Source organism: Dicentrarchus labrax, unplaced genomic scaffold (assembly GCF_905237075.1).
Source record: "Dicentrarchus labrax unplaced genomic scaffold, dlabrax2021, whole genome shotgun sequence".
Classification (NCBI taxonomy): Eukaryota; Metazoa; Chordata; class Actinopteri; family Moronidae; genus Dicentrarchus; species Dicentrarchus labrax.
In genome coordinates this window covers 22,672,075-22,684,523 of record NW_026136705.1, presented here as the reverse complement: position 1 = coordinate 22,684,523, position 12,449 = coordinate 22,672,075, and the positions used below count along the sequence as shown (strand labels likewise).

General features: G+C 37.7%; 1 protein-coding gene across 1 annotated transcript in view; it reads right to left on the bottom strand.

Annotated features, from left to right (window-relative positions):
• Positions 1 to 12,449, bottom strand: part of LOC127364292 (gamma-aminobutyric acid receptor subunit beta-2) — a 63,036-nt gene that overhangs the window by 29,220 nt on the left and 21,367 nt on the right. The window contains exon 4 of the mRNA XM_051401706.1: positions 4,688 to 4,908. Coding sequence (XP_051257666.1) covers positions 4,688 to 4,908 — 221 coding nt within the window. The remainder of the gene's footprint in view (positions 1 to 4,687; positions 4,909 to 12,449) is intronic.

Genomic DNA, 12,449 nt, shown 5'->3' with positions numbered 1-12,449 from the left:
GTTTGTCATTAACTGGAACTGTTTAGTCATTCTGATATTGATTATTTGAATTATATATTAGTTTTCATGCTAATTCCTCTCCTTAGCTTTTTGTTATTGCAGTCTTACTGCAGTCTCTCTGTGCTTACAAATCCTAAGTGACGAACACACCAGTCAGCTCAACAAAGAATTCAGGCCAGCAAATAACCCGATAAAGAACAAAGGCAAGACCCCCTTCAGATGTACCTTCTCAGGTCAACCCTGCCTAAGAAATACTGAGAGGCACTTCTCTTGTTTGTTATCATTTGCTTTTGCACTGTTATTATTCTTCCCTGAAGTCAATTTCTCCTATTTGCTGTTTCTTCACAGGTAGAAGAACCCCCTTGGAATGGTTTTGAAGATCAATGTGGGGGGTGTTTCTAATTATGTAGAAAGAAAACACTAGCTTGCATGTCAACAGATGTGTGCAAATGAATGCATATCAGCCCACAAAAAGGTTGGTGCTGTTTGCCTTTTAGCTACCATAATGAATCTCCGGGATGAATTGGCAGTTCAATGGCAAATACAGTAAGAGTGTGTGTGAATATTCATCAGCTGTTTGTACATTCTCTGTGTGTGGCTTTCTCTATTATCAGCATTGATGGACTCGCTGCATCCAATTACGTTTCCAATAAAGTGTCTCAATGGGAAGATTCTCCTTTTCAACAATGCATCTTGCTGTTTGTGTATACAGGTAATGTAGCCACTATTCCTTATTAAATAATAAATGTTGTATTGCATTTGACTGATGAAACATAACTGTGATGCACAGATTACTATTAGCAGCACTTCAAGCCACAGGAGAGAAGAAGTATTAGGGACACTCCTTTTTTTCAAGCAAAAAATAATTACATCCTTAGAGTATAATCATCAAAACAAATAAAAAAATATTCAGTGACATGCTTTCTCCATGTCTCCAAGTCCATATTAAGTAAGTCTTGTCTGAGGTTGCTTCATTAGGTAACATTTCTCTTTGCCAATTCTGATTAAGTACATTTATATTTGTTAGATTTTTTATAGAAAGGGGGAAAATATTGTCATATACTATACAAGATTTTCTTATAGGTAATTTAGTACACATCAACAAGTTGCACATTGTTTTTTTTCACAGTGCTTACTGTGAATAACAGTTTATCCATCAATCCAACACTACTGTTCAGCTTCTCTGCTGGTTGCCTGGCAACCAAACAGTGACTACCGTGACTCTGGGAAGTCACTTGGCCAGGCTGTTGTTCACCTAGAAATAGTTCCTGCATTTAACTTTTTTACATTTTTGTTTGTATTTGTCGGTTAATCATTGCTCTAGCTCTAATCTCAATGCACAGACATGAGAGTGGCATCAATCTTATTTTCATCTAGGAAGCAAATAAGTGTTTTTCTCAAAATGTCAAACCTTTTTTCTAATTGTTAGAGTATAGAAAATAATAATTTGCATAACTCAATTTCTTTGGTGTATGGTTTTACTACTGCAATAACCCAATTTGCATCTCAGGGACCATTCAAGTATCATGTAGTCTAATCTAAATGATTGACATATAAAATAAAATAACTACATAATTTGAATTATGCTTTCAGGGGAGGGTAATAATCTGTATCTGTATGTGCTGCATGGATTTGAGTGCACTCACTGACATGCGTAAGATCCCCTGACCCAATTTAGGATTTGTAAAAAAATCTGGTCATCCTACTTACATGATGATGTGTGTCAATGTCAATCTTTGCCCAGTTTCAATCTAATCCCACTTCATCCAAAGTAATATTTGTACTGACTTTGTGTCACAATTTATGCGGTGCATGGGAAATGTGCAAAGTCATATTCCAAATGATTATGGGTTTTTCATTTGCATATTGGATTAAATGGTTGGGTTGATACTGTAGGTTATCAGTTTGAACTCATATGTCCTGACACAGAGATGATTTGTATAATTTGAGTTCTATTTTAGAATAATCTGACCCTCACAATCTGTTTCTGTTTATGCCTCTCTAGCTTTCTTTTTAATGCTTTTTTCCACTTTTGTTTTCCCAGGAAATGAGCACATTGGCTGTGATGCAAGAAGGAATCCCTTCAATGCAATGATCAAGCACTATTCTTATTAAAAGCATTATAGCAGAAGCTGCTGTGGTACTGGATGTCACATCGATGTCCCAAGGGACTGATGATATTCAGGGTACATAATGTCCCGGATGTCACAGATTTTTTTCAAAATGACTTTATTCCCCACTGTAATAAACCTAAAAAAACCAACAAGAAATAACTTTAAAATGCTTCAAACACTAAAATCTGATTCTAATTCACATTGCACGTGTGAATGCTCTGGCATAATATGACACCACGTCCATGTGAAGGTACCTTGCAATAATACACTGAAGGATCTCATTACTGTGCCTTTGTTTGGCAGAAAAGTCCTCAAGTGAATTCAATAATATATTCAGTATCATTGTGACAGTTTTTTTTCTTTCTTTCTTTAACTCAAGGGCTTGCACTTGTTCCATGAAAAGTAAAATGTGACTGATTGTTGTTATGAGATAGATTCAGAGGGCAAATTGCTGCCTGTAGGATTTTTTTGCTGCACTTATTTTCTCTCCTTGTCTCTTTCTTTATCTCCTGCTTTTATGTAAAGAATTTGGATACTCTTCCTCTTCCTTCCCTTTTACCCGTACTGTAACTACACCACTCAGCATATCTACCAACTATTTACCGCTTTCTGGCCAAGTGTTCAGAATCAGAACTACTTGGAATTCAACACATTAATTCCATCAAACCCTGGCAGAAATGTGTTGACATGGAGGCAGTAAAAAAGACATAATGTAGTCTTGTGTAAGAAACCTGAGCAAATTACAACATGCTGAAAACTGTAGCGGACCAGTGGGTGAGTAATGAAGACAGACAACATTGATGAAGAAGACCAAAGAAAGCAATCCTGACAGGGTTTCTTTCTAATCCTCTCCTTAACGCCTCTCTAACCTTCTTTGTCTTGTTGTCTTTTTCCCTCTATTTAATTTCACTCTCCCACAGCAGTGCCAATGGGCTGCCATGATGGCTATTAAGATGTGATGGTTTTCAATAACTTTTTATAGAGTTTGGACATCAGAGACCTATTTGCAAAATGAACTGATGAGACATCAGTGAGGTGTGAGAAGTGCACTGTAATCAAGTTAACTTTGAGAGGTTGAAACTCAGTGGAATGGGTCAATCAATTTATGTTGTTTAACAGGGGTTTTGTTTTTGCCAACTGAAAAACAGATGGGACATGTCATATTAACGTATCAAACATGCAAAAGTCTCAGCTTGGGGAAATATTCTTTATATGCACTAAAGAGGCCTCCCTGAAGAATATTTAAAATAAAATCCCACTTTATGTTCGTATAAGTAGTACTCCAGTCTTTGTAGCTTTGAAGGTGTCAAACTTGCTGAATGTTGAAAGCTGTCATTGTCTGAGAAACCCATCTATCTCTCTGAATTTGAATAAATTGTAAAACTAACAACTACATGCTCTTTAATTGTTCTTTGTTAGGAAGCATGACTGAGATGAATGAATGTTTCAATCATCCAACAAGATTACATTCCAAGTCCAACTAAAATCACAATCCCATTTTTCAGTCAAAAATAATGTCAACACTCAATCCATTGTTACTAGCTTATTATTAGTATTGAAAGGGAAAAAAATATATATTTGAGAGATTATTAAAAATGTTCCTTTTACCACTCAGCACTTGAGGAGAGTGTCGGTATATTATTGACCACAGAGCCAGCAGGCTGCGCAATGACCAGGCAATGGAGAGAAAAAGAAAACTAACTTGTGCTGGAAGCTGTATGGTTCACAAGCCAAGGACACAGTGTTTTGTTAGCAGCCATATTGAAGAGTAAGGATCACATCATCATCTGAACTGACCATAATGACATTTGCAGATATGTTTTTATGCCATTGAATGTACAGCAGCTCACCAGCAAATTAACTATCCTACAAACGGACTTATAGCAGTGCATTGTTACCTGTTGGATGATTGTTTGATCATTAATTCACAAGCCAACTCAGCAATACAAGACATGTGTTTGTAAGTTAAGAAGTAAACATTAGTAGGAAAGCTACTGTGAGCCCTTTAAGGCTACTGTGAGCCCTTTAATTTCTGTTTTGGGTACTGATTATTTTCTCTGTTTTTTTGATGTAAATATTGAGACTTTGTAAATGAGCTGAACTTGTTGTTACAGAAGCCATCAGTTGGTGATGTGCACATGTCCTGTAAATGAGGACACAAGTAGGTCACTTCATCAACATTATAATTTTTGCTCAGGGGCAATATTGCGCCTCATATCACTAGCTTCCTTCATCTGGCTGTAATGAGCTAATTACTGACGGAGTCCAATGTAGCAATCGTTGACTTATTGTTATATTAAAGTTGGTAGAAATTTAATTATTTTTGTCCCAGGTTGTTTGTTTGATTTTAAAAATAGAAAGCATTCTGACAAAGGATTAAGTGTGAAGTGTTTGACAACATGAAGTGGAAATGACTACAATTTGTGCAGCGTAGTCTATCATTATCTGGTACCCTACTCATCCAGCATGTGGGAGCAATTATGTTTTTTCCTGTTTATTTGCACATGTAAATATCTAACCCCTTGGTCTTGCTGTGTAGTCAAAAATGTCATTTTAAGAGATTAAAATCTCACCTTAGACCGTACAGAACAGTACCGTCCGGGTGCAGTCTGATCATTCTATTTTTCACTGTGACACCGTGGACAAACGATTTCTTGTCGTTGAGGAAGTAGGTGTCAGGGACCCAGAGCTGGTCAGCCACCCTGTTATCTAAGGTCAGGTTGAGGGGGATCTCAGAGTAGGACAACCTCTTGTCTCGCCAGGCCTGCTGGAAGTACATTGTCAATGTGTAGTCCTGAAAAGTGCACAAAGAGGGAGCAAAGGAGGACACAGAGGGGAAGAGGAAAGCGGTTGGGAGAGTGAGGAAGAGAGGTGGATAAAATAGAGGAGAGATGGAGAGAAAAGAGAGAAACAAGAGAGGGTTACCCCAAAAAGCGACATTTTACACAGCTGCAATGTAGTACTTCTCCACTGCAAGCTCTCAGATATGACCATACTGGGCTTCAATATTGGATGAAGTTCACTTAAAAGCAAATGGAACAGTAGCAGTACAGGTCAAAAAACTCTCAGTACAAAGCAATGGGGAATTACTTCTTTTCATAGAAACATGAGGTTAAGACAGACAGTGTGAAAGAGTGTGTATGTGTCAGAGAGGGGGAGAGAGGCAGAGACAGATGGTTAGGGTTTAGTGTTTGTGTGTGTGTGTGTGTGTGTGTGTGTGTGTGTGTGTGTGTGTGTGTGTGTGTTAATATATGTTAATATATGATAAAAATATGTAGTTTGCTTGGTTGGTTTATTGTGTGTGTGTGTGTGTGTGTGTGTGTGACAGAGAAGAGAGAAAAGGGAGCAAGAGAGACCACATGTTCCAGGCAAATGAAAATAACCTCTAAGCAACCTCAAAAATCTGTTTTACAAAATATCTCCTATATGCTCTATTTGCTTTGACAGTTGCTGTCTTTCTGGGATTAAGTATTGTTTGTGAAATGGGCTCACTATGTTGTATTTGCTTAATATATTCACCCATTTTCTTCTTTGTCCTCCCAAAATAAGAATGGTAGACCATCCTCTCTCATCACATCAAGTTGTGCACAGACAGCACATAGCCTTTAAGGGACTGTATATGTCTGCTTTCCATAGCAGAGTCAGACATCAAAGTGTGTTGGTCATAATATGCATGTTTTTTTATTTATTTTTTTTAAATGAGAAATATATACAGTACATGCATTGTATAAGCACTATAAGCTTCCAACAACTTCAGAAATTGCATCCCTTTTTTTATAGGCATGGATAGGATGATGTAGAAGCTTGTCCATGCAACAGCATTACTGAGGCAAGCTTGAGTATATGTATTTTATTTGAAAACTGTGGCTATGTCAACACTTCAAGCCTCAGAGCTCAATTCTAAATTATTGCTCAGATCAGATTTTTTGTTCACATGATTTTTTAAATGTGACCCATGTCAGATCACAGTGTGAATGGTCACAGTCCTGTAGTGACCTTTATGACAAATGTAGATCTACAGTGACATAAAAGTCACATGAATTCTGATATGACTGTCCACACTGTGGTCATATTGCACACAATCAGACCTGTATCTGATTTGGACCACATATGAAAGTGGCCCAAATTAGAGCTGAAAAAAGAGTGTGATTGTTTGGAGTGATACAAACTTTCTTTGGGTTCTTTCTCTCGGGTAAATTCGTTTTTTTTTTTTTTTTTTTTTTGTGTTAGTCCCCACAACCCCTGGACAATTCGGACAAGTGTGAACATAGCCAAAGCAGTACTCGGTGGAGTTTTACCAATTTGTCTTTTTTTATTTTATGAATTAATTCCTGTATTATTTGTATCTCATGCTTTACAAGAATGTGCACAATGTTGCAATCATACATGCATGTGCATGCAGGCAACCAGGTATAATGCCAAAGCAGGTCCATCTTGGCAGTGTCATGTTTTGCCTCGCCAAGGGATGAAAAATACAAGCATCCTCATTATGCGGTCAAGTTGCAATGTCTGGTTACAATTGTTACGATATGTTACGATACGTTACGATACATTGTGATACAATACGATACATTACGATACGTTGCAATACATTATGATATATTATGTCACATACATAAATAAATATATTATCTTTGTTATGTACAGTACAATAAGTCAATGTTGAAATTTGGTTTTACACTGGACATCAACAGTGGTGAAAATCGAATGTGTGAAAGAGCCATGTTTGACCCATGCATCCACCCAGAGCTCCCTGTTCCTGTGATTATCACCCCCTGCTGGTATTGAACCTGCATATAGGTGTGTACTTTTCACGACTAGGGAGGGAAAAAAGTAGCACTGACACGGTATCCTCTAGTGGATCGGCAGGTCTATTTTATGCTTTGGCTTGATTCTGGATATACAAGTCAGTAAACCCACTGCGATCCTAAAAAGCCTTCAGAGCACTGATTGTGATTAAATTCAGGGTACATACAAGGATGAAACATTTTTTTCCCATGATGGCAAACACAAAAACCTGAAACACATACAGTAGGTTATTATTTTATACACAAATAAAGGGAATTTGATAACTTGCAAAAATTATCTGGTGGTGAATCTAGGACATGATGAAACAGTCAAGCCAGCAGTCAGATACTCATGTAGCTCACTGAAGTAAGAAGCCTACCAATCATCCATGAAAAACTACGTTAAATAAACTTGCTGTCTCAGGGAACTTTTTGTCATGACTGGCACATCCACTTCCTGGCAAAGAGGCTGAACATGCATTTTTGAATATGCCCGTCGGCTACAGATCTGACATCCCACAGCACCTTGGGAACTGGAGGCTTGGATATTGACTGGATGGAGTCAGGGAAACAGGAGCAGATTTTCTCAGTGAAGTCCTTGTTTGACTTAAATAAGTTTTGTCATGTTGCTGTTGTTTGTGCCTTATTTGGCTTGGGGTGCTGACAACCACGAGTTTGAGAATTTAGGTTTTTCAAAAGACATAAATAGCATAGTGGCAATTCTAACACGTTCAACTCCATAATGGCACCGTAATGGGAAATCCAGTGTGAAATACTGTATGAGTTTAAACTTCAATTTTCCTGTATTTTTATTTATGAAAGAAATGCTGGAATACCTTACTTAGGTTAGTTTAAACAAAAACATTTGAAGGGGTATCTCAATGAGATGTTGGAAGATTGACACAAAAATGAGGCAGTAGGTAACATAAAACATGGAAAAATGGAATTAAAGGCAGTATTTTTTCTCACTTATTGAAAAAAATAACAATAAATAACTGAATAGCTGGGTGGTTTTATAGTTGCACCAACGGATCCTTGCACATGCTGCCTTCGCAACACTTCATCCCTGGTTGGTGATTATATAATAGCTCACACTCCGCTCTTTCTGGCATGCTGCATGTGCACCACAGCACATGTGGCTGAAGAGATGCTTGTTGCCATGTAGTCCTCCTAAACTATCTCTCCTGCACTCATCAATACACTCCCATCAAACAGGAGGGTTTACTATGATGTATGAAACATCAAGGAGGCTTCTCTCCCTCTGGTTCTTGTGGGAACACACACATACACACAGTATATCTTCCTGTCATGTTAGAAATGTGGACATCTAAAATTACATCTGCAGTTTGCCTCAGTACATTCTTTCTATAGATGGTAAGTACATTGAAAAATGATACATGCACTATATAACATAACAATATGACCATCTCTTGCATGTACGTATCGATGCCTTTTGGGAAATATAGATCCCCATAGACATAAGCACTACACTGTATATGTAGGTGTGTTTGTTGAGCTTCAGGGATCACAGCCAGAGCTGAACACGGATAGAAGATAACAATGCAGCTGTGATTTTTACCTGGCAGTGTGGATGCAATACGTGATATTTCAATATGCAACATGTCCTTTGCAATGTAGAGGCAGGGATTAGATAAAGTCATGTCTTGTGTATTACATCACTTACAGCCCAAGCACTCATAATAAGCATCATTTGTAAAAGCCATCAGCCATTCTGGCATGAGAACAATCTTCCCCACCACTTATTAAAGCTGAAGTACTCTTAGGTAGCCATGAAGCTTTAGAAAAAACTGACAGCCATGGATAAGAAGGTGCTATGTGACGTGGGGCATAATTATTAAATTGAGTGAATGTTTCCATTGTCATCCCTGAGAGCCCATTATTGCAGGAGTATATACTTGCGGTTTGCTTTGTAAGATGGGCTCTGTGGAGATGCCACTGTGGCTAGTTTACAGTGAACATAAAGCTCTCCTCAAAGACAGCTATAGTGTGCCTCGTTCTTTCTCTCTCTGTGGGAGGAGGAGGTTGTAAATCACCAGAATAACTGCAGCTGCTGTGTGCATGTAAGTGCAAGGGAGGCTGTCATAACAACAGTCATAATGAGCATCAGTACATAAACTATGTTGGAGAGAGAAAAAGAGAGCAAGAGAGAAATGGAAAGAGGAAGGAAAGAAGACGGAGAGTGATAGAGGAAGAATGATGTTGAATTTATGAGTGCAGAATATGCTGTGCTGCCAAGCTGCCAAGGAGAGGACAATACAAAGTGATCATTATATTCTCACACTTGAAGCTACTACAGAATGTGAGAATCCATTATAAATAATAACTAATATCCACTTGCACAGAATGCTTCCTACTGTGTTAATGTTTCTCATTTAGATTTTGTGATAAATACATTTCTTAGAAATCTTGTTAAACACAAAAAAGATTCAATATAAGTCAGTCAGTCAATTAATCAGTCAAACTGTCATTGATCAATTGTGTTCCTATCTGTGACTCTTGTTATTTTCTGTTCTAAAACTTTTCAAATACAAAAGTATAATACAAATTATAGAACTGAAAACGACCTTCCTTGACAAGGACAATGTACATTACAGTTCTGAAAAAACAATGCAAACCTTTAAAAAAAGGAAACAATGGTTACTCTTAGCGTAACTATAAACTTGATAGTTACTGTATTACAACTACCTTTAAGTCGTGGGTAAAGCAACTCCATCTGTGTTATTTGATCCACCTCAATGTTAGCTTCAATAGTGGGACAACTGAACACTGCTTTACATCATATTACTCTGCCAATCTTAACCATCAGTAACATTACAGGCAACGTGCACCTTATGTAGTTCCTCATCTACATTGCAGAACAGAATAGAAATATGTTTATATATGTAGCTACCATTAATTAACTTATGCAAATTCAATAAACATAATACAGTCATCCACAAAAATCATCTTATAAAAATATGATCAGTCATATATGAGTTTGCAGTTTATGCAGTCTAGGCTGAATGTAAGGCTATAGCTCATATTAACACTGATTTGAAAGTTTGGTAAAGTTAAAATACAGATTGTGGAACATAAATGAACAACTTTTGTACAATCCTTGGTGAAAATACCTTTAGTTTGTTATACCGAACAAAAATAGAGCATGGTTTTTAATTACATATATAATCTGTATGTTGAGGCTTTTTGCTGGTTGAACTCAGGACCTCCCTGCTGCTATAACTGATTCTGGCTCCTTTTTGAGGGGTAAATCACATATATTGATGAAGGCTGATAAAACTTCCTTCAGTGCTCTTCCAGTTAAGTTGAACTTAGAAGTAAGGTATAACCATTTTACTTAAATATACACATGCAGTCACCATGAGATAGTGTTTGGGTGAAATTGGTCAATTATTTGACAGGAAAAAAGCTCAAACAAATAACAGGTAAAACTGATGAATTTCAACTTGCAATGCAGCAAGAAGTCAACTGATGTTCACCTGATCTGTGTGGCATCAAATTCAATTATGTTCCTCCCTGGAGCAATGCTATGTTTTTCTTAATTGAGCCCATAATCTGTGACAAAGCCCAGCCCACATGCTCTACAGTCCCATCCAGATGATGTGTTCCCAAAAGTATTCCTGCAAACTTCAAGTTTGTGTTTCATTACTGAAAGGGCACATTTTACAGCTAGAGTCACTGTGTGGGCAGATTTCTCAGACAGAGGCAAAGATTCCAGACAATGCTATATCCTCAGTATATGCTTGGCCAGTCAGCCCTACAGGCAGCCAAATTGTGCAAAATTTCATATTGGCATTTCATGCCATGGATATTACAGTTTGAGTCTGATATGATTTGACTGCCAGGCGGACTCATGAATGCCAAAAGTGTTAGTAAGTAAGCATCTCACATTGCTCAAATGAATAACAAGTCACATGCTTTGTGCTTGTTCAGACTGCACCAAAAATTGGCCTGGAATATATAAAATCTATAGCTGTCTCTGTCTCTATGTGTAACACTATTTTTGAAGAATTATAGAAAAACGAAAAATTCAACTTTCTTATGTTGTGTATTTTCCAAACCGATCAGAGTCGATCAGTACGAGTTTGTGGAAGAACAAAAAAGAATTGGAAATTGAAACGAAAAAAAGCATCTCCAGCTGCCCACTCTGACCTCGTCAACCCCACTCAACCTCCAAGCTGCCCTGTCCACTAACCACTCACATCTCATCCCAACCCTCGCACCACATGGCTCCTCTTGGACTGAGAACAGCATGAAGAACTAATATTAGACTTATTTTATTGGACTGTTACAAGCCCTCCTGTTAATTTTTAAAACTTTCTTTTTGTCTTTTTTCATTTGGGCTTTTTGTTCTTTTTTTTCTTTTTGAACCAAGCCTTAACAAACTACAAAATAAAAAAATATATGTTCTGACCTGCTATGGTTAATGTTGGGTTATAGGTTTAGATGGGAAAAAAAGGGAAAAAAAGACTTTTTTATAGACTTTTAATATTTTTACCGTAACAATGGATCAGATCGCTATGTATAATGTGAAAAGGGTTTTCCATTATGAACCCAACTCTGCACTTCCACTCTACTAAAAGCTTTACAGCATATTTCAAGGCACTGTTTTGGTTTTGAGACCTGCAACTTTACAGTTTTGGATCACTCTGTTTTGATCTTGTTTTCAGCCACAGCAGGCAGCTTTTCTCATACCTACCCAACACAAATGGTAAAAATAGTGGATCATGTAGGTGCTAAAGAAACAAATATTTCCCTCAGTAGTTAGTAGAGACCAGTGGAGTGAATGACAGTCCAATGACTTATATTATCCAACTCTAAAAATTGTCATTACAGAACACAACTCCCATTGAATGTTAATGTTGCTCTATGTCTGCTGGGTGTGTAAATAGGCAACAGTTTACTAAGTTCACCATATAAACCTAAAACATGCTAAAATGTTTTTGCTGTGTTCACAGCTTTTTTCCACTGCCCCAAATAGCCAAAAGAAAAGGTGGTCATGGTTAAAAAAAGTGGTTTTGTGAGTCTGTAACAATATCTATGTCAAATACTACGCCCGCCTTTACTCTTGACAGCCAGGAGTCATAGGAGTATGAGGTGAAAGGAGAAGTTGGAAGTGGAGGAGAAGTTTAATCTGAGGATGAGGTGTCATATGAGAACAACAGTAGAGCACAGAGAATGGTGGCTTAAGTCTACTGGAAGAGAAAAAACAGGAGGGATCAGAATGAGCATGACTAAATAGTGAATATTGGTTATACATCTTTTTCTTCCCACTACCCTTGAAACCAGTTTCCCATTTGAGAGCTGTGGAATGGCGTGGTGAGTTTGCTGGAAGCGATGGGGGTTGTGGGATGGTTTTAGAGGGGGGTAAATGAAAGGCACTGGAAAGCTCAGTGGAGCAGTGATGCAAATTGCTTTTATTCTCACAGCTCTTCACTTCCAGCCTCTGATTTCAGCACCAGCAATGACCTCCCTCTGCTACTTTCGCTCTCCCCCTTTTTCATCCCTCTTCTCATCTGCCCCATCCATT